At 45.9% G+C, this 22,071-nt stretch overlaps 2 protein-coding genes across 2 annotated transcripts in view; one reads left to right on the top strand and one right to left on the bottom strand.

The window, feature by feature from the left end:
• The window catches only part of COL17A1 (collagen type XVII alpha 1 chain), a gene marked incomplete at both ends in the record, with an annotated part of 37,128 nt that extends 26,258 nt beyond the window's left edge, over window positions 1-10,870 (top strand). Inside the window, 18 exons of the mRNA XM_080348165.1 lie at window positions 794-850; window positions 1,010-1,069; window positions 1,597-1,623; window positions 1,711-1,752; window positions 1,914-1,979; window positions 2,351-2,398; window positions 3,614-3,727; window positions 4,002-4,139; window positions 4,686-4,769; window positions 5,789-5,917; window positions 7,035-7,124; window positions 7,672-7,785; window positions 8,037-8,189; window positions 8,984-9,391; window positions 9,585-9,725; window positions 10,301-10,363; window positions 10,569-10,640; window positions 10,824-10,870. Of these exons, the coding sequence (XP_080204291.1) occupies window positions 794-850; window positions 1,010-1,069; window positions 1,597-1,623; window positions 1,711-1,752; window positions 1,914-1,979; window positions 2,351-2,398; window positions 3,614-3,727; window positions 4,002-4,139; window positions 4,686-4,769; window positions 5,789-5,917; window positions 7,035-7,124; window positions 7,672-7,785; window positions 8,037-8,189; window positions 8,984-9,391; window positions 9,585-9,725; window positions 10,301-10,363; window positions 10,569-10,640; window positions 10,824-10,870 (1,853 nt within the window). The remainder of the gene's footprint in view (window positions 1-793; window positions 851-1,009; window positions 1,070-1,596; window positions 1,624-1,710; window positions 1,753-1,913; window positions 1,980-2,350; window positions 2,399-3,613; window positions 3,728-4,001; window positions 4,140-4,685; window positions 4,770-5,788; window positions 5,918-7,034; window positions 7,125-7,671; window positions 7,786-8,036; window positions 8,190-8,983; window positions 9,392-9,584; window positions 9,726-10,300; window positions 10,364-10,568; window positions 10,641-10,823) is intronic.
• Window positions 10,871-16,229: 5,359 nt separating this feature from the next.
• The window catches only part of SLK (STE20 like kinase), a 46,210-nt gene continuing 40,368 nt past the window's right edge, over window positions 16,230-22,071 (bottom strand). Inside the window, exons 15-19 of the mRNA XM_080347431.1 lie at window positions 21,926-22,050; window positions 20,773-20,961; window positions 19,503-19,628; window positions 17,861-17,974; window positions 16,230-17,256 (exon numbers count right to left, since the gene is read on the bottom strand). Of these exons, the coding sequence (XP_080203557.1) occupies window positions 17,110-17,256; window positions 17,861-17,974; window positions 19,503-19,628; window positions 20,773-20,961; window positions 21,926-22,050 (701 nt within the window). The 3' untranslated portion in view covers window positions 16,230-17,109. The remainder of the gene's footprint in view (window positions 17,257-17,860; window positions 17,975-19,502; window positions 19,629-20,772; window positions 20,962-21,925; window positions 22,051-22,071) is intronic.

Raw genomic sequence — 22,071 nt, 5'->3', positions numbered from 1 at the left:
AGGCATTTTTTCCAGTGCCTTGCAGTATCTCAGGTGCAATCTTGGACCTGGTGGAAGCTGGTAGGGCTGACTGTACTGGAAGCAGAATTTCACACAGTGGGTTCCTTCTAACACAATTTCACTGCAATGTAGTTTCACAGCAGCAAGATACTGTCCAAGAGAGATTTGCTTTGGCAGAGGTTTGCTAGCCAGAGTAGCAATTCATAAAAGCCATACCTTTTGGGAAGACACTCAATATTCTCAAGTCCCAGAGGAAGTAACTGCAATCAATTCCATCTTAACTTCTTACTTACCCAGCCTTAATTTCCAGCTGGGGACAGAGGGAGTGGTTCTTATCATGAGGAACAGTAGTTCTTATAATGAGGAACATATCTCCACTTCACTTCCTGTAGCACAGATTTTCCTTTCACAGACAGAAAAGGGGAGGTACAGGAGGACATGAGACAGGAGCATGACCCCATTCCTTGCTCTCTGCTCTGTAGCAAAGAGGAGCAGATCAGGTGTGTGATGAAGTGAAGCTTCCCTCTCAATGCAGTGAAGGTCAGCTGGGGTAGGCACTCTGTACCACAAAGCAAGGAGTTTCTCTGTCCTACGTCTGCTGTGGTGGCAAATGATAATGAAAAATAACTAACGGGGATAGATGTGTGTGGAGAAAAAAATTATACTAGCCTACACTTGGAAATATTTGAGCTATGACCATGGCTGGAGATGTATCATCTCTGACATGCATTTACTTACATTGCTGAGGCTCATCCTCCTGAAGGCTGTTTGTTTCCCTTTTGTCTAGGAGAAGGATTGCCAGGACCTCCAGGCCCACCAGGGAGACCAGGATCTGCCATGTCCAGCTCAGGTAGGTTCTTCCCACTCATTCCATCGCCTGTGCTCTGGGAATGTCCTGACTGTTGGGATTCCAGAGAGCACATCCTTGGCTAGGACCAGGTGTAGCCATAGGAAAATTGTGACGTGTTCTGTTGGATGTCAATAAGAAACCTTTTTGTTTTAATTACAGAAGCATTCTTCACAGGCCCACCAGGTCCACCAGGCCCACCAGGCCCGAAGGGAGACCAAGGTGGGTATATCCTGCTGCCTCACAAAGATACTAGTTGGATCTCAGCAGCTCAGACTGAAAAGAAAGAAGGAAGGACTTGGAAGCAGACAGTGTCCTGCCTTTCTGCGGCTGTAAGAAAGCTACCACAGTGGTCACTAAATAGGATTCCTGTCTGCTGCCATAGAACAAGTCAGTCTGTTGGAGGAATGTGTTAGACTCCATTACTGGTATTGTGCCAGTTGCTGTATTCGGGCCCTGACTTTGCAAGCCCATTGGATTCAGAAACATTCAGAGCTTCAGATTTGCCATGGTCAGGGGAACAATCTTTTTGCAAAATGCAATGTGGACTTCGTTAAGTCAGTGCAAGGAGGTGGCCCTGTGAAGTGTAGCTCAGCTCTCAGCTCACAGGAAAAGATGAGACCTACTCCCTTTACTCATTTCTGCCCTGCAAAATGAAGGCCATGATGATATTCTGCAGTGTGGGTTGGGATGTTGTTAATCAGAACAAAGCAAATGCTCACGCTGTTCCTCTGCTCCCCTGTTCACAGGTGAACGAGGTCCACGAGGATTCACAGGTAAGGAGGCTTCCAGGAGAGAGCAGTGGGGCACAATGTACCTTGCCCATTTATATGACTGCTCCTCCATTTCTGTGTCCCTTGCAGGAGAACCGGGTGAACCTGGCCTTCCAGCGTTCTCATCCCAGGGTCAGTCTGTGCCCCCTTTCCCCTTTTAATTCATTGTCCTTATGCTGAAACAAGGGGGCAAAATCCTGCTCTATTGGTTCTAGCTTAGTTTTAGTGGAGCCAGGATTTTGTCCACACCCTTTGTTCCTGTGAATCTCTGACTCTCCTTCTGCAATTTACAGGTGACAGAGTCACTATTCAGGGACCACCAGGAGTTCCAGGCCCGCCAGGCCCACCTGGACCCAAAGGTGAAGTTAAAAATCTTCTTTCTTTGCTGGTGGCCTCACACAGCCAGGAGTGGTTGAGACTAAAGGATGGAGTGATGTGGTCCTTTGGGAACTGTGGCTGTGCCCACCCCTACCTTTTCAGGCAGAGCAGGACCATGGCAATAAAACTGCTCTGAGCACAAGGCACCTGGACAGGTCACAGAGGGCTCAGGAAAGCTGCTGTGGCCTCTGCTTTCTGCTTTTGCCCAACAAGCTGCTACTCAAGATAGTCATTACAAGGGCTGGGTAGTTGCTTCTCTGACAACCTGTAGCTCAACTGTTTTATACGACCAATTATGGAACATGCAATGGCAGCCATTACAATTGTCTGTCTCCCTCGCTCTGTTTTCCAGGTGATGCAGGTGTCCCAGGCGCTCCTGGTATCCCCGGGGCATCTCGAGGTAAGAGGCCACACCATCATTGCTGTGATATTATCAAGAAATGCTGACATCCTGGTGGAGACTTTGAAAAATCTCCTTTGGGTTTTACAAGTATGGGTGCCAACCTAATGCTGATGAGATTTGTGTTCAAAACTTTTTCTTTTCCACGGCCTGCCTTAGATCAGACAATTTAATAATGGCAAGGTTTTTGTTTCCAGTTTACTGTGAATCCTTTGAGCCAGAGTTTGTCCTTATGGGACATGAAAGAAAAGAATTCCAGGCTGGCTAACAGTGTTCCACAAGGGATTAAGGAAGCTGCATTGAACCCTCTAGTGGAAACTCTTCTGATCAGAACAAAAGCGCCCTTTGTTCAGTTTTACTTACACTCAGGTGGATTCTTGTCAATTAAGCTGCTTTTATTCTGAGTAAGAGCATCTCTGTGTGCAGGATATTAACGCAGTTTCATGAAAAGTGCGTATGGATTAAATTCAGTGTCCCTCCATATGAACAAGGCCTCTGCTGCTCCACACTGTGTTCTAGCAATACGACCTCAGGGTGCTGGAAAGACAGACACCTTGTCAGTTGACACCTTGGTGACAGGAATCACACAGGGCCCACCTCTGTCTTGCAGTGGAGGTCAGTGAGGAGGTTCCTGAGCTGGCTCTGCCCCGGCTGGCTGGGACTGGGAGCGGCAGGGCAGTGAGGTGAGCCCCATGAGCCTGAGTGCTTTATGGAGCGCCAGCTGTACTTCTGCACAGTGTTGCACTCTGGTACACAAACTGACCACATCTGTCTGTATGAAGCCAGGAAGGTTTCTGGACTCAGCCCTGCAGAGCTGCATAGGCTGAATTATAAGATGTCAAATTAATTGAAGACATTATACTGCCTAATAGCCCATGCTCAGACCATGTTTATAGATGGAGGTGGGGACCTCCTCCATAATCCATTTCTAAAGCTTTTTCTAGACCTGTGGGAAGGATTCAATGCAAACACACTTTAGTATCATGGAACAGGCTGCCCAGAGAGGTTGTGGAGTCTCCTTCACTGGAGACATTCAAAACGTGCCTGGATGCATTCCTGTGCGATCTGCTCTAGGTGAACCTGCTTAAGCAGGTGGGTTGGACTAGATGATCTCCAGAGGTCCCTTCCAACCCCGACCATTCTGTGATTCTGTGACCACTTGGTCTAATGCAATTATGCCAAAAACATTCCTTCTCCTTACAATGTTTTATATAGGTGGATCCAGACAAATTCAGGGACCACCAGGACCTCCTGGGCCTCCCGGTCCTCCTGGCCCAGGTGGAAGTTCATCTCAAGAGATTCAGCAGTATGTTGCTGACTACCTGAAGAGTGAGTATAATGAGAGTTTGCTATGGGTCAGCAGATGCATGCCTATCTCTCTTTTGCTCCCTGAGCCCCTTGTCACTCTCCTTTTAGAAGCAGCACCCCTACTGCTCTGGCCTTATTTTTGCTGAACCCTGTGAAATGCTGTTGCCTGCTGTGGCCTCTGCAGAACTGTCCTTCTGTTGGTCTGCTTTTGCCAGGCGAAGAGGGTCCAGTAGTTGTGCATATGGCCATTGTCTTCCTTCTAGTGATGCATGTATATCTTTGGCTTCCTACGTAGGTGACAGTGTAAGGCATTATTTGACTGGTCCCCAAGGCCCACCAGGCCCTCCAGGCCTACCTGGAGTCATCACCACTGCAGATGGGACAAGCTTGGATTATGCGGAGCTGGCTACCCGTGTCATGAGCTATATGACAAGTAAGCACCATGTTGGTAAGCTCGGTACTGAGCCACACTCTTGGCTGAGCTTGTGTGACACCTAGGAGGTAAGAACTAGAGGAGAAACACCGGTTTTGAAATAGCAGCGCCCCAACTCTTTTTCTGCAGTCTTGGCTCAGGACTCCACACAGCTGAGGTGGCCTCTGAGCTTTGTTTGAATGGTTAAATTCATTAACAATTGCTGCTATTTAAAAAAGTCTAATTAGCTGTTAGACCCTGTGACACCTTGAAGACTCAAACAGAGGTGGATCAGTTTGGTATATGTTGTCTCACGTATTCTGAGGCTGCCTTGTATGCTTGAGGCCCTCCTAAAGTAAATGAAATTCCCAGTGCTTTTTGGAAGCAGCCTGGAATCCCAGTCAGAAGAGCACAGACCATACAACTGTGGAGATGACCAGACTGTGTGAGACGTGTTTGGGGGTGTGAGAAGCCCATTCCACTAGTTAAACTGGATTAATTTAGCTTTCCTTTGTCCCTGCCTGACCCCTCTTCACCTTCTGTCTCATCCTGCCTTCATTCCCACAGGCTCTTCAGATCGCTATCAGTCATTTGCCAGTTCGGTATCAACTACATCTGTTTTGTACCAAGAACTTCTGGACATGCTGCAGAGTAAGTGACCCCCAAGGGAAACATGAGGGCTGGGGATAAAGCATCCCAGCAGCCTGGAGAACTGCCCTTCCCTTCCAGTCTCCAACTGGGGTGACCATCAGCTGCTTTGGAGGGCAAAGGCCTGCCATAGTTGCTGCTGAATGACCTGCAATGTTTCATCCAAATCCTCTGGAGACAGATTTGTGTGTCTTGTTCTGGACATTCTGCATGCTCTCCAGGAGCTGTACTTTTTTACCTTTCGCTTTTCATACCCACTGTTGTAACTTTGCAGTTTCCTGCCCTTCCCCTCCCTTTCCCTCCTGGCTCTCTAAGTGGCATCTGCCTATGTCCCTCCTTTTCAGGAGTTCCCCACAATTTCCCTCAATCTCCCACTAAACCTTGGCTTTCTGCTTTCCAGCTCCCCCACTCTTTTAGGGTCCTCCCCATTCCTTCTTGCCCACCCCAAAGCCTTGCTGTGTCTTTGTTATTAAGGTGAGGAGGATACCCAGCTCTTTGTTCTTTTCTACACACTGTTACTGTGGGCTGATATGTAAGTCACCAGGATGTCATTTTGCTGCACCTGAAGGTATGGATGATACTGGCCAACATTGTCTTCATCTTGTGTGGTCCAGTGGGGAGTCAATCAGATTCCATGTCCCAAACAGGGAAATGGCTGTTGAAATGCCACAGAGCTCAGCATGGTCTTTCCCTACTGAGACACTTTTTATTCCCTTTGCCCATCCTGTTGTCCTGGGTGTCCTCAAGAAACAGAGTATAAGTAGGTGCCTTTAGCAATTCAAATTATCATCCTCCTCATGCCTGAGGTTGTAGGAGGTTCCCAGCCCTGTCACAAATGTTTCTGACACCACACACACTCAGCTCACACTCAGAAAAACAGTGGGGGGGAAAAGGAGCTTTGTATCCATAGGTTGTAATGGTCTCCTAGTGGTGGGGCCTCAGCTCACAGGCTGGGAATTCCTCACACCTGGTATCTTTGCAGCAGCTGAACAGTCGTAAAAAGATCTATTTTTCATTTCCAGGAGAAGAAATTCGTCAGTATCTAATTGGACCTCGGGGCCCACCAGGACCTCCTGGACCGGGGGGAGATGGCATGTCTCTGTCACTGGATTATGATGAGCTGACCAGACGGTTTATCAGCTATTTGACAAGTAATGGTCTTTTTTAGTGTGCATTTCCCTCTGTTCCTTTGGGAGCTGAGCAGAAAGCTCATGCTGTCGGTGAAAACTCTATCAGTGTCAACTGTGTGAATCCCTATGTACAGAGACCTCTTCACAGGGATTGTGAGAGACTCAGAAGAGAATACCCTGCAGCTAAGATACTGTGCACAGACTCTAGTAAGGAGTTCCTGCTTTGCTAATGACTGAGCTTAGGAACATCATTTCATCTTAGCCATCTTTAAAGTCCCAGCAACACCTTCAAGTGCCTTTATAACCCTTTTCATACTGGCTGTGTGGCCAGGATCTATCTGTGAAAGAGTTGATCTTCATGTCAGGGCAGCCCAGGCAAGGAACTCTTTGAAGTTTAAAGTTATTTGAAACAAATTCCACCTCTCTGTTTCATTTTCCCATCTGTAAAGGGGTGATATGGCATGTAAGAACCGTCGGACAGAGGCAACTCTGGAGCGTCCCCAACAGCACTGCTATAGTGCCTAATCCTGGTAGCTGCAACTATTTGCTTAAAAGCACAGCCTAGTACATGCTCACTCTCACTAAACTGTCCTTAGAGACTATAGCTCACTAAAGGGCTTCTCCAAAGTTGGTGGGAATTTCCTCTTTGGTTCTGAAAGCAGGAAACTGCTGTTTAACAGCAGCACCCCAACACTTCAAGCAGGACAGCTGCATTTTATTAGCAAGGACATTTCATTAGAGCAAATCACAAAGATGCTAAGTTTTGCACCAGAGCTGCTTGCAGATAAGTGAACACAGGGAGAGCAGCACATGCATCAGTGGGTCACAGCTGAGCTGAATATCCTGGGCTGCCCCACACTGTGTCAGAGGTTCCTGACATGTGCAGGGCTTTTGCCAAGAGTAGGGGCCTGATGTCTGTCTGCAGGTGCCCTTGTTTTGGGATTAACAAAGCAAGCTTTAACTCCAAGTCCAGAACAAAGCCTGAGTCCTGGTTCCCAGCACAGTCTGCTGAAGGGATCATTCCACCCTGCAGGAGTTCATCCTGCATTGCCTTTGAACAAGCTCTGCAGCCTGTCTGCTCCCAATGTAAGAGCCTGTTTTGATCATCTGCTGCTCTTGAATCTGTTTGATTTCGCAGGTTCTGGGATGAGCATTGGGCTCCCTGGACCACCTGGGCCTCCAGGGACACCTGGTCTGTCTTACACTGACCTGACAGCATACCTGCGAAGTAAGCCGACTTTTTTACTCCCCTGCCATAGGTCCTTACACACCCCCAGGGTCCTTTTTACAGGCCTGTGCACAGAATATCCCCTTTTGCCCATCACCCCATGAGATGCTGATGGTCCCTCTGCCTTAGTGAGTGGTGCTGCAGGCCTCCTGGGCTCTGCCAGCACCTGCACAGACTGTGAGGGGCTGCAGACAGGTCACCGTGCCCCTGTGCAGAGCAGCAGCAGCCAGGTGCTGTCTTGGGGTTGGGGATGGAAGAGCCCTTTGTCTTCTCCAAATTCTGCACAATAAAGGAATTTCTTATGTCTCTTTTTAAAGGTATATTTTAAAAAAATAGGGACTTCCACCCTCTTTGGGATCTCCTGACTTCCCCATGTGATGTCTACACTCAGGGAAGGGAGGTGAACCAGGAAGGCTGCACCAGAATGTGCTGGGGAGAAAAAAGCACTTTATACTTGCCTGTAGCTAGCATTAGCTCTATCATCAGGGAAGGTTCATCAAGGCTGTGATGGTTTGGGTGACTTGTTTTCTTCACTTTTGTCTTACAGACTCTGAATTCGGTGGTCTTGTCGGGCCCCCTGGACCTGCAGGGCCCCCAGGACCTCCAGGGATCCCCGGATCACCTGGCACCTCTCTGGAGGACATCTCTGCTTACCTACAAAGTAAAGCGCTTATGTTTCTCACAGCTTGGGGGGAGATTCTGTTTGTAGATGCTGGGGGGACTGAGACTGAGGTTTAGCTTGCTAGAGGCTGTGACTGCCTGCTGAGAACAAGGTCACTTAAATAAAAAAATCACATCAACATCAGCTGGAAAGGGAAGGAAGCTGGGGTTGGAGCCTTTAAACTTATCTCCAGACATGTGTGATTTCCTTGTTCTCTCACTGTCAGAAAATAATTCTTCTTCTCTCTCAAGGTGTGGGATACTCATCCCTCTCTGGAGTCCAGGGTCCACCTGGCCCTCCTGGCCCTCCAGGACCACCAGGCTTCTCTGGAACCGGCCTCCTGTCCTATGCTGACATCACCCACAGCGACGAGTTCAGGAGCGAGCTGATCCAGTACCTGAAAAGTAAGGGGTGCCCCCCGTCCTCCCTGCACACACCCCGCGCTGTGCTCTGCCGTGCGCAGGCTGCCGGCTCTGCCCCAGCTGGGCCAGTCCTGTGGGAACCCTCCCTGAACTGGGGCGCAGCAGCACCTTGGCTCTGCAGCCAGGGCTGTGCAGGACTGCACTGCGCCCACAGGCTGGGCCCCTCTCAGTCTGACCGCGAGGCTGAAGTCCGTGTTGTGAGCCAAAGGGACAGGTGCTGGGCAGTGACAGTTGGCCTGTGCTGAATAGCGAGGCCTTAGTAAGGTCACCTGCAGAATTTTGCTGTGAGAAAAGCATTTTCTTTCCCTACAGAGCAATGGATGACGTAGGGGTTGAGGGCAGCATTGAGCCAGCTATGAAGCAACATTAGTCTGAATTCTCATGCTGGCAAGTTGTACACGACACCCTGTACAAAAAATGGAGATGCCCTCACTTGCGGAAAACTGGTCACTGAACAGCCATTGGAGCAGCTGTGCTGAAATAGGCCTGGTGGGAGTGCACCCCTCTGTAAAATCGTTGGGCATGTTTCCAAGATCAGGCACCCAAAACTGTAGGAGGGATGGGAAGGCGAAGGGTGTTGTACCCTCTGTAGAGATCAAGCCTAATGTAGGTGCAGGATGCCTTAGAAATGGCACTGAATGAGGGTGGCTGCAATGATGAGCAGGACAGAATATCACACTCCAGTCTTCATGCGGCTGGTAGCGCAGGACCTCTGCCAAGCCAGGGGGGTCCAGGTACCCCAGTGTCCCTGAAGTCCCCCCTCTTGTATTTTGCAGGTGATGAAGTTCGAAGTTACATCTCAGGGCCACCTGGGCCCCCTGGGCCACGGGGACCACCAGGACCCAAAGGAGACAGTGGCTTAGTGGCTGGGTCTATGTCTTCATCATACCATGGGTTACGGACTTCCGAGCGGTTGCATGGAGGATCCCTTGGTGCTGAGGGATCCCATGAGGGATCACTGGGCACTGGCAGCTCATACGGCAGCTCCATGAGCAGCATGTCATCTTACAGTGCCTCACGAAGCAGCGGTGGCTCTTATGATGCCTCCATGGGTGGTGATGGGTTGTTGACAGAGGAGGAATCACACAGGAGATCAGCAGGTTCAAGCAGATCCTACAGTGACTCCTTCCATGGATCCCTGGATTACACTGAGCTGGCACTCCGGGTGTCAGAGAGCCTGCAGAGTGAGTGGGACACCTGCTTGTCCTGATCCTCTTTGTCCCAGCCCACAGCTCCTAACCCCCCAGGGTGCCTGGTGTCACACTGTTCACTTCCCTCACCCTTCCTGGTGCCTGCGGCTCTGCCGTGCACCTTCCTGCCTCTGCAGCCAGCCAGTTTTCCCAGAGCTCCTTTCAAATGATGTCTTTAATTTCCCAGGCCAAGGTATTCTCCAGGACCTGATGTCTTACACTGCACAGGGACCCGTGGGTCCCCCAGGCCCTCCTGGTCCCCCCGGCATCAGCAGGGTTTTTGCAGCCTACGGCAATGTCACCGAGGACCTCATGGACTTCTTCAGAAGTAAGTGACATATTGACTTAGTGTTTGTGGCTCATGCATATGAGACTTCTCCAACCTCACGTACACCTGGTAGTCTTTGCACCTTTGCATGCTGCAAAACTACAGTCAAGACACAAAACTGGAGGCAGAGAGTCTTTCCATCCCCTTCGTCCCTTGCTGGGGAGTCTCACCATTAGGAAGGACATCAGGTTTTCCCACTACTTATAGGAAACTCATCCCAAACCCCGAAGGCCACTGTGCTTGCAACCCTTGTGGCCCATTTTAATGTGGCAGGGCTTGCACATGACACAGCTGTTCTCAAATTCCCCTCCCTGAGCATGGAAGGCTTCAGGCCTGGTGACAGGCAGGACACCCAGAGAGGGTGACAGAGCAGTGCTGGTGAAATGGGATCACAGCCTCCCCGGCACTTTGTTGAGACCAAACCTATTTTTTTTTAAAAACCGGCCCTCAGTCAGTCTAATCCCATCTAACGTAATGTCCTTCCAGTGTGATGCGCTGCTGCTCTCAGTGAGCACAGAGGCTTTTGCAAGTTGTTTGTTCCACTCATTCATCATCTCCTTCATGTCTCTCTCCAGAATATGGTACCATCCAGGGGCCACCTGGTGAAAAGGGGGAGAGGGGTTATCCTGGACCCAAAGGTAAGGCTTGTCATCTTTTCCCTCTCCAGCCCTGTAACGCCCAGGATGCAGCACTGTGTTCACAGATAGCTGGCACAGGGCTGCTTGCACGGAAGGTGGCACCTTCAGGATCTTGGCCCAAGCACGAACTTGGTCTTAACCTGGCCTGTCAGTGGTTGTGGGCCAGTCATTCTCAAGGGCAAACTTGGTGTTCTCATTCCTTCAGGTGACCCTGGACCAATGGGCCCTCCAGGACGCCAGGGCCACAGGGGACCACAAGGAGAGAAAGGAGAGAAAGGTGAGAACACTGGCTGACCCCAGGAGCAGCGTTTGCCTGTTGGGGAGTGAAGGATTCCCCAGGCACCAGCCCATCTCTGGGAACTGCTGGAAAATCCATACGATCCCATTTTTGTTTATTTGTTTGTTTGTTTCCTCACATGAGCTTTTCAAATAATCCTCCTTTTAACTTTTTTGTCCCCAGGTGAAAAAGTGTATGTTGGCAGAAGAAAAAGAAGTGCTGGGGTTTAAGGAAAGAGCCAGCTCGGTTCTGTACTGGGCAGCATTGCCAGCAGCCCATGGAGAATTAGCTGAAATCTTCACTGCCTTAGTGCTGAAGTGTCCCTGCCCATCAGCTACCACTTAGACTTAATAGTGCATTGTCACTGCTGAGATTGGAATGGCTCTGTGTCCGATGTGGCCCTTGCATGGGTATTTGCTCCTATTGCTGATATTTGGCTTAGCTCCCCTGAATTCCCAGGTTCATATGTCTTTGGATTGACAAGGGCTTCCTGTCTCACCCAGTCCAGGTTTGTATTACTCCCAGCTCTGTAAAAAACATTTAACAACTGGCCAACTAGCCAGAAAAGGAAAAAAAGGAGACCAGTCCTTTCCCACCCAAAAGACAAATGGCCTTGTCAGCAGCCCTGGGACTGCGCTCGCTCACTGCGCTGGGATTCCCTTTCTGTGCACTCGCTGTGCCGGCTGCAAGCAGGCGGCCCCACTGAAGCACGTGCTGGTGCTTCTGAGTGGGGCTGTGGCTTGGGGGGGTTCCCCTGTGCAAGTGCAGCACACGCAGGTGCTTCGCAGGAAACCTGGGTCGCCTGTTGATAGCAGCACAGTGAGACACGTCCTGCGCAGGGACTGAACTGAAGCACTTTTAAGTGTAGTTTGTTGATCTTTTAAAAATATTTTTGTATTTTTTTCTGATTTTTAAACTTTTGGGAAAAAAAATGTTTAATGTAAACAGCCCCATTAAAGTGTGTTTTTCACCCCAAGGTGGCTGCTCAGTGTTACATCAGGCTGTCAGCACCAGCTTCACTGTGACCATGGGCAGACACAGCTGGTGGTTTTGGTGGTTGGTGTGTTTTGCATCACTGGTATGTGACCCAAGCAGACACCGAGCTGCTCCTCAGGCGTCCCTGCCTTCCAGTCACATTGTCCCGGGGCGCCACAGTCACCATCAGCCAAACAGCAGCGCCTCACTCCTTCACCTCTACCAGATAGGGAAGGGTGGCACCACGAGGGACCACAGACTGGGCGGGGGGGGGCAGAAACAAGCTCCTACACCCTCAAGTTGAATTCCCACTGACAAGGTAGCCAGTTGTTTTGTGCTAGATCCACGCTCCCACCCCAGGCTGTTCCCATCAGGGTACCCCACATTGCACAATGTTAAAATACTTTTTACACTCAATTATTTTAACAGTTCTAAATTGTCACATTCACTCATGGATCACTTATATTTCATGAGACTTTTTGATGAAGCAAGCAGAGGCCATCTCAGCAAACTGTGATTTTATTTTATTTACAGCAGAATTATTACAATATTCTACAGAAAGCCATGAAATCATATTACTTTTAAAAACAAGACAAAAAAACACCCAAACCCTGTTGTATGGCTGCTACTGCAAGTTCACTTCCATGAGCTGTACATACAGAGACCCTTAGCCAATTATTCATCCATCTCATGATTTTGGTTGCATTCTGTAAGGCAAAAATGACTTGGTTTGCAGTTAACACAAAACATTCAGCAAACTGCTGGGACAACGCAAGGTTGGAGGTGCCTCAGAGGAGTGTGCTCACCACACACCTCCCTGCTTGGCTTTCCTACAGAAAACAGGGGTATGACAGTTCAACATTACACATTTCATTCGGTGTCCCTTTCTACTTTCTGTTCTCTCCACCACTTTAGGATTGATAATCAGTAAGAAATGGTAAGCGTGGAAGAGATTTGGGAAGATTAGAGCATCTTTGGGCTCAGTGACTCCCTTCTGCTTTTAATACAGTGGAAGCACATGAGTCCTTCCTAATTCATGAGCTGGTTTTGAGCATGTTCTTAAGAGATGTCTTCTCTGGCACCAATGACTGCTTCCATGCCAGAAGCACAGAAGTAGCTACAGAAACAAAGAATGAGGATTGGGGCAAGAGAAAGGGGACGGAGAACTAAAAGCTCTGCAAGCAATGCAGAGAAACACCATAAAGTCTTTTGTCTTCTCCTTCCCTTTATCTGTCCTCATCTTTTTGTAAGACTGAGAAATGATGGGGCACCCTGGCCTTGGTTCATTCTCTCTGATCTGGTTTCGTACCTGCTGTGAAGATGGCAGAAGTCAGGGAGTGGGAGATGTGCGTGGACACATCAACGCAAGGAAGCTTCTAAGTACAGATTTTGGAGTAAAGCAACCGGATTGTAAATGCTAACAAAGCAGCAGAAAGTTATCTACACAGTAACCATCCTCAATACTCCTCCCTGCCCTTTGCTCCAGTGACCATATAGTCACTGTCCTCAAAAACTCACCTCACTTCCCCACAGAGATTAACCAAAAAGCAGCATTTCAGCAGAAGCAACTAGCACTGAGCTGTTCCCCGGCTTTCTGCAAAGATGGCTGTTTCCCAGGTGTGAAAATCAGGCTACCTAGAAGTGGATTCAAGTACCTGAATTCAAAAAAGCCTTTTTCAAATCCTTCATATACTAAAGTATCCTTGAAATACTTGCAAGACAGAAACTGTTTCAGGTAGAGAATCAACTTAAACTTCCTATGTGATATTACCATCGTAAGAGACATTGTGGTATGTTGATGAAAGTAATCACCTTACTGCTTTGCTTGGCTCTGTCTTAGTTAAGATGCTAAGTTTCCTATTTATTAAGAAAAAAAATCAGTAGCATGGAATTAAAAATAAAGTCCTCTGAGACACAACAATAGTTTTTTTAAACTATATGATTGATTACATATTGAATACCCATGAATGTAATTTTAAAAGGATATTAGCTTGAAACATCTGGAAAAAAAAAGGATGCAGCTTGGAATGAATATCAGTATTTTGAAAGTGATGGGAAAAATGACATTGAGTGAACAGCACTGGTCAGGACAGCGCGGTGCTGCCGCCTCTGAGCTTGAATTCGGATGTCAATTTAATTGAAGGTTTTCCTTTAGAAAGCGTTAATAAATCAGGACCTATCTAATCAATCATAAGAATAACAACCTCCATATTGTATCTTTTCATGCTGTACATGCTTCTCATGTATTCAGCAGAGAGAGCGGAGTGCTTGGGAAAAGAAATTTGTTCTATGGGAATCAGAGTGGAACAAATGCAGGAGCATTTCCCCTTGACCAAAGAAAACAGCAAAGTTCCCCTGGGACTTCAGGAGGCGAAACAGCCCCTTTGCCCCCTCCTGTAGAATCCTATAGACTCTCTTTAGAAAACAGGGGCAGCAGGACCATCCGAGGTCAATCGGCCAAAGATGTCCCTGGGCTGCTGGCAGCCTGGCGCAGGCAGAGGGTACAAGGTCCTGCAAACAGCCAGGCCCTGTGAGGATGTGGGTAGAGCCCCCGGCTCCTGCACCGAACAAGGCCCCGTCCCAAGAAAGGTGACTCGGCATGTGCTGAAATCTGCTCTCAGGGCTCAGCAATACCAGGCTGTGAGGACTGAACCTGTCAGAGGCCGTGGGCCTGCAGGCTGGGCTTTTGCGAGAATCAGTTGTAAATACAGTCGAACAACCGATATATTACACTGTGACTCATGCATTTCATTGCCTTTGCTCATTTTCCCATGGACAGTATTTATGGTGTAGTAGAACACAAAGGTGAGCAAATACTGATTTGTGGTCGTCTTGTGGGGAAAAATGAGATCTGCCAAACTCTCAGTACAAAGTACATTGTTTTGGCCAAGGAAAATATACCTAACTGCCTTGGAGAGGGAGCTCCTAACGTTTATTAAAGGATGTGACAGTAGAGAGATTGGATTTAGTATCTCAGGAGGTCTCCTGCAGACCTGTGTGAGACTAAGTTAATTTGAACTGCATTTTCTGACATTGATATAATGTTGTATACTTCTTTCACGTTCTCCAATACTTACAACCAATTTTATTAGCCTAAATGTCTAAGTACCCATGCTAGATCCTGTTATCCCCCAGAAAAACATATTTTCACGCTTGATACCAATTCTCAGCACAGTTCACAAAGCTGCAGCTGCTTACCAGCGCTTACCAGAGACCTGACCAGGCACCTGCTGAAGCTTCGATCCCTCCCTGCATCACGGAACACAATGAGATCAGACTGAGGAGGTTTGTGAGAAAAGGATCTTCAAAGAAAAGATTGCAAAGATTTAGACAGAGGTAAACAGTAGGCCTGGATATATTAGCAATTTATCACTGAAACTGCCAAAAATGCGACATTAACATTTCCCACTGAGGATTTACTGTGGATGAAGGGAGCGATAATCCAGAAGGGAAATCCGCCTGCCCTGGCTGCTCCCCGAGTAAAGCCCTGAGCCTACTTCATACAGAACGGCAAACAAATTCCAATAAATACAGAGATGAAGATTATTTCATCTTATTTTAGTAACAGTCAATTTATGATGGTGAAGCTTAAAAAGCAAAAGGCCTTCAAAGGCATTTTTTACTCTACTAAATAAACCATTTAAAGAACTTTGCATTTAGCAACAGGTAACATGCTAGAGATATGGTATGTGAATTTACAACAGTACACAATACACATTTATATAATAAAATGCCAGAAATTAAGGCTAGCTATTAAAGTAATTATGCTATCAAAAAGTTACAAAATTTAAATTAAAACATGCATGTTCCAACTGGTTTTTACTGTGCTGTAAATTTTAAGTGTCTTCCTTGAGAAGGTATCAGTTCAACGTCCAAGGGTTTCTGCATCCAAGATTTAAACCACATCCGATTAAAGTCCTGTGTTAATTTTTGAGTTGACTCACGTGCATCAATACTGTTCCCATGAAGCGAACATCACGGGAGGGTCACCAGTCAGCAAAACAAAACATGTACAGCTGATAGAGAGACCAGAAAGTCAGGCTTCAACTGACAACAGCAAATCCTGTCCTACAAATGGAACTCCAGCAAACCAAAGTACAGCTGATAATCCCATCTCTGTACGACTCAAACTCTACCCACCACCAAGAGTGCAGTAAAAGGGACCCAATACAGTTGTATTTCCCTACCAGCTGTATGAGAAACATTGCAGATTTTTTCCACTGCAGATCAGTCAGGTAAATAACTTATTGTACATCTATGAACTTGAAAAATAAAAACTGCCTATGTTAGTACATGGCAACACAAAAGCAAAACAACAGCTTCATAAAGTAGTTTGTCTATATATTTAACTTAAATCTTTCTATAAAATAAAATGACTAAAAAAAAAAGAAAAACCACATCTAACACTTCTAATCAAACGAGACTTTAGCCATGGTTAGTTATAAATACAACCGCCCACCTCCACTTTTCTGAGGGAGTTTAACTGAACCGGCTTTGGTAGGAACAGAACAACGGCTCTACCCACCCCACGTACAGCTGGAGAAACCACGTGCACTTTGCACACCGCTTCCTAAGAAATACATTCTACAGCTCTTCATTCGTAGAACTCACCACCTGTAATAGCTAAGGAAAAGAATAAACTGTGCATTTTAAAGTTAGCATTTCTTTCACCTTTACATATTTTAGTGCAAAATATTTTAGGGTGAGGATTTACAACAAAAATGGCAGTAGCAGCAAGAAATCTTCTGGTCTGTACAGTAACGACAATGCTAAGGAGTTTTGTTTCTTTAAATGACAAAACACTACCCTGTCGCCAGGATTAGCATATCTAAGTGTTTCAGGCACTGTATTAATTAAACTAGCACCCCATTAAATTATGGAACTAATGGACAAAATATGTAATGGAGATCAGCTCAGTTTAATTTATGCCAGAGGTTTCTTTTTAAATAAGTTGCAAAGGCTTTTGCTCTTACCAATGGTGTTTAAACACAAGGGTTTATTTTCCTGATTATTGGCATGTTCTGAGTAATTAGTTTCAGTCCTGGCTATGAAGACCCTGCTCAACATTATAATATTTGAAGCCTCTCACAGCAGTTTCAGTTGTGGAATTCTCTCGTGGAGAAATCAGACACTTCAGAACACAGTAGCAGAATTAATATTACACCGTTTAAATGTTCGCATGAGAAACCGTTTTGTTGTGATCAGAAAGAATATAATTAATATTTTAGGCTTAAAGTCAAAACCATAGATAACATAACTTCGTGAGGCCAAGATAAAAACCCCACTTATTCTTGAAACATCTGAAGGACGTAACATTACCATTAGACACTGACACCTTTTTCTTCCATTCGGAGAAGAAACTGATCGTGACACTGATTGTCTCCACTGACCAAAGGCGCGAGGCCCTTCGGCGTGCACCGCAGATGGAGTCCGGTTAGACAGTGAGGATGGAGAATTCCCAATAGGAAAAAAAAACCTACAGCAGTTCCCAGAGTTACGACCCAGTGGAGTGAAGGCTGGGGATTGGATAGAATTTGGAAATCCGGCTTTGTGTTGAAGGGTTAAGGCATTCAGATTCTCCAGTCATTTTAAAGAAAACTTCCTGTTCCTGCAGTTTTCTGGCAAATTCTTCTTCCAGCGTCTAAAACCCAAATCAGATTGTCATAGGATTAGCAAGGCAAAGTACAAGAAACCTATTGTACGCTGGTGACATGTTGTCTGATGTAACATCATAACACCACATGCCATCACAGAAAAACAAAATCACCTACCAATTATTAAACTGCAAGACAACCGAGATGCAGAAAGCCAAGAATATAATCTGCCCGCAGGACACTCTCGGAACTGTGTGAACATCTAGTACTTTCCATTTTAAAACAAAATATAAAAACCTAAACCAACCTCCACCTTCCTTTATCTGCTATTTACCACTCGATTTTTGTAGTAATGTAGTGGCTTGTGAAATACATTCCTAAAACCAGACTTAGCTCCAGCTAAGCAGTTGTGTATGCAAACACACAGACGTGCCCTGCAAAGGGAGTGCAGCAAGAGGCTGGTAACACACAAGCCTTTTTTGTTGCACATGCCCTTTGCTCAGCTTTTGCACATTTAACATCTTTTATTATTCAATGAACTGTAGTAGCTTCGTACAGTTTGTTTCTTCGCCTCCGCGATACTTCTTGCATTGTCTGTATTTGGTAGATCCAACTCAATTATTTGCTGATTCAGAAATGGCTCCAATTTACCTTTTTTCTTGGTCTCAATTTCTCCCTCCATTCCTTCAATTCTTGACTGTGCTCTTCATCCAGCTCTTTTAGCTTCTGAGTCTCATGCTCAACCAGTAGATGGCATTTTTCATTCTTAAAACAAGATGAAGATAATCCTTATGTAAAACTAATTCAGATTAGGCAACTCAACATTTGTACAGTGACATATGTTGTCCTAATTCTTTTTAATTAGCTTATTCCGTGTAAATAGTGACGTGAATAGTTACAAGATAAAAGTATGCTACGAGGCTGCATTACCAAAAGCTGATCTTACCATCAGAACTAATTGAGATAAGAAATATTTGTAAATCCAAATATACAGTTGAGTATCGTTAAGGCAGCAGCTGCCAGCATGACTCCAAATTGAGTTTCACTGCCTAATAACGCTTTCCAAGGTCACACAGCATTTCTGTTTTGCTTTCTAAAGACCGTTTGTGTAATTTATTAAAATCAATTGCATTAAAGAGGAGGTAGTTTTTTGGAAATATTTCAACTCGTGGTGCCAAGGAGCTGAGACTAACAAATGGGGCTTAGAGAGGAGAGAAATGGCCTTGCAGAAGCAGGCTCAGAATCACTCTATAGAAAGGAAAAGCATAATCCAACTACTCATCGGCTTCTCATTCCTCTCAGTAAGGTACTACTGCCTTTCAGAGGACCTCTGCAGCACTGCAAAAACGAACAAAAAAAGTATTTGGCTACATCAAATCTTTGATTTTTAAGAGCAGTTGGCAATGGCAGCCTCTAAACCCCACGTTCTTGTTTCTAGGGCTCCAGTCCCGACCGGGTCTGACGCAGAGTACAAAAATGACAAGCATTTGGCTGGACCTGAGTGCGGCCAGGGGCCAGTTTTCCTCAGTGAAGCTCAGAGTAGCCCTAATCTGCTCAATTTTGCTTGAGCTGAAACTCTCACAAGACTCCCACGGTACTTGGGGATTACTGAGGCGCATTAGTGGCATAGTTGGGGACTGTTTTCGCAGGACGTAAGGAAGTGACTAGAGTAGAATTGGCTTCACCGGTCATTGGACGATCTCTCAACGCAAAGGTCATCAGCAGGTGATCATTTAATGCTTTAAAACTGCTTTGTGTCCCAAAACAGGGAAAAGCTGATTTAACAGAAAAGGAGATCTGGCCTCTGGTACAAACTGCATAGCAAGAGAGACAGAATAGAGTTCCTTATCGCAAGAAGAGAATTCCTTCCAAGTACCTTCCAGAAGCTCAAGTACAAAGGGCAGCCTGCACTTTGTAAAAACCACCTCACCCCATGTACTGCTACAAACGCCTTGCAGGTACCACCTGGTGCTGCCCACCTCTACTCTGATTAATGACCTTTCAGCAAAATCAGGTTAAAAGGAAACGTTTCCTACAGAAAAAAGCACTGGGAACTTGATAGGTGTTCTAGAAGTGGTTCATGCTCTTCTTGCATTTAAAATGATCTGTCATTAACTGATGTAAGTATATGAATCTGGTTAAGCAGTTATGCCGCAGGCCTTTGAAAGCAAAGCTGAAAAAAACCCTACACCAGCCAGTAAAAAGGAAGCAAAAGATGTTTCTGTTTTGCCTGCACCACTTATTACCCTGAGTCTGCCCACTGAGTGTTCACTTAATATAATCTATTTTTAACCTGTAACTGATGCAGTTCTCTGATGTTCGCTTCACACTGCAACTGAAGGTCTCGCATTTGGTTTTCATGTTTCTGATGCTGAGCCAGTCTCTCATTCTTCTGTCTCTTTTCCTCTTGAATAGCAAACTAAAATTAAAAATAAGAAGATGGTTTATATTGTGCCTCTAGATACAACAGTTTACATGAGTCAAAAAACTGTATGTAACAGAATGTATGTACACAGCATAGCTGAAAAGAATGGTTTTAAATATTTAAACAAAAACTGTATTTTCTTTGTTCTTTCTTTTTGTCTATTATTCCATTTCTCTGCCTGCACTGTTTCCTTAAAATGCAGCACATTTCACTTCCAGATTCCCGAAGTTACCTTTCCCCGACACAAAGTGACACAGCAGTGTTGCCACAAGTGTCAGTCGACGTTGGTATTTTACACCTACAGGAGACTCTATTTTCTAGATCTCTCATCCTTCCACTGCTCATCATATGAAACCATGATTTGGGACTTTCGTGCAGCAGTAGAAAGCAAACCTCTGAACATCTTCACAACGTTCCCTTTTAAAGAACGAGTGAACACCTACAGTTTTAGTTCAAAGGCTCACAAAAATCAAGTATTCTTTAAAATATTTCACAGAATCACTGAATGGCTGAGGCTGGAAGGGACCAGTGAAGATGGACCCCCCTGCTCAAAGGAGGTTGTGCAGGACTGTGTCCAGTTGGGTTCTGAGTATCTCTACAGCTCCTCTGGGCAACCTCGTCCTGCGTCTGACCAACCTAACACTAAAAAAAAGTGTTTTCTTATGCTTAAGTTGGATTTTTTGTATTTCAGTTGCAACTACTGCCTCTCATCCTGTCACTGGGCACCACTGAGAAGAGTCTGGCTCCACCTTCTTTACTCCCTCCTGTTGGGTAGTCAACGATAAGATCCTCCTGAGCCTCCTCTCCTCCTGGCGGAAGCATCCCAGGAATTCCAGGCATTCCCTCCTACACAAGACCCACCAGTCCCTTGAGTCATCTTCAAGGCCCTTTGCGAGATTCACTCCAGTAAATCCCTGTCTGTCTTGTACGGGGAAGCCCAGGACTGGACCCAGCGCTGAAGATGAGTCCCACCAGCGCAGAGGGGAAGGATGCGTTCCCCTGACCCAGGGCACCAACCCAGGTCTGTACCATCCATGACCTTGCTGAGAGCGCACTCTATCCCATCCTCACTCTATCCCATCCTCACTCTCACATTACTTTAAGCATTTCCACTAATGAAACTGTTCTTATTCAATACCTGCTTAATTTTTTCACGGTCTTGGTCTGGAGAGGCTAATGAATTGATTCTTAAACTTTTCTTAAACATCGCCATTCGAGTCTTTGCTTCACTTCGCTGGATTTTAGGCAGTCTCGCTCTTTCCTGAGTTTGCTTGTTCTTCAGCTCTTCGATAAGGCGCTGATTATATCTCTGCATTTGTTCTGTTTCCTAAAATGTTAACCATACGGAAATGTTATAGAGCAACTGTTACGTTAGAATATTAGCATCTCATTTCACCAGTAAGCAAGCTGTTTGACTCAGCTTCTTCCAACAGAAACCAGTCCTGGTGATATCAATGGGAAGTGGGGGCTTCTCCACTTATTCCAGAGCACTCTGGATCATGCACGACCAGATGAAATTGTCTAATAACTATGAATACACATATATTTTACCAGTGGTTGTTCGACTCCTGAATTGCATGTTAAAAAGTCTATGTTATTTAAAGGGAGAAACTTTCGTGGAACTGAACTTCCACTACCGCAGCTGTGAAACGCTGCTTTGTTGCAAAAGCTGGAGAAAGCACCTGCCATTACGGGGATAAACCAAACCTACAGGAACAAGCCTTGGTGGAAGCTGCTCATGCTCCAGCCACCAAGGAGATCCTCTAATATCCCTCTATTGGGTTTACATTTTCAAAAACTGAACTACTCTGTTTACCATACTCTATAAAAACCAAAATGCCTTGTGGAAAACAAGTGTTGTCTTCCAGGATTTTATAGGATTTAGCTATAAAGAGACAGTTGTCAGCTACTTGTCCAAAAGCTAATCCAGTTCATTCTGATCATTTAATTCCAGGATGATTTACTAATGAGCAGATCTACTTAAACACAAGCCAAATCTAGTTATAAGCATAATTTGGTATTTTTAATAGAAAAAGGTTGATGTTGTAGTTGGCGGGGTTTTTTTAAGATCAAAAGGGAAAAAACTTGACCGCTTTTACTTCAACATACTACGAAGTTATTAAAGCAAAACAATTAAGAGTTTTTAAATTTCAACAGAACATACACAGGTTCAAAATACCTGCGTCATCTTTCTTGTGCAAGCAAACAGCTCCAGTAGAGATCATGGGACTACCTGACAACAACCCCAGATATTATAATACACAAAAGAAAGTGTCAAAGTCAACACTAACTTTCTCATGCCTCTTAAGCAGCTGGTGTCTCTGCATGAAGTACTGGTCTTTGAGTTGCTGTTTGAGGAGCTGGTGTTTCTCTTGCAGATGTCGCTCTTCCAGCTCCCAGATTGCAGCTTCGCGAGCTGGAAAAAAAGAGGAAGGCT

The sequence above is a fragment of the Nesoenas mayeri genome (genome assembly GCF_963082525.1).
Source record: "Nesoenas mayeri genome assembly, chromosome: 7".
Classification (NCBI taxonomy): Eukaryota; Metazoa; Chordata; class Aves; order Columbiformes; family Columbidae; genus Nesoenas; species Nesoenas mayeri.
The sequence above is the reverse complement of the archived record's forward strand: the minus strand, read 5'-3'. Positions and strand labels throughout refer to the sequence as shown.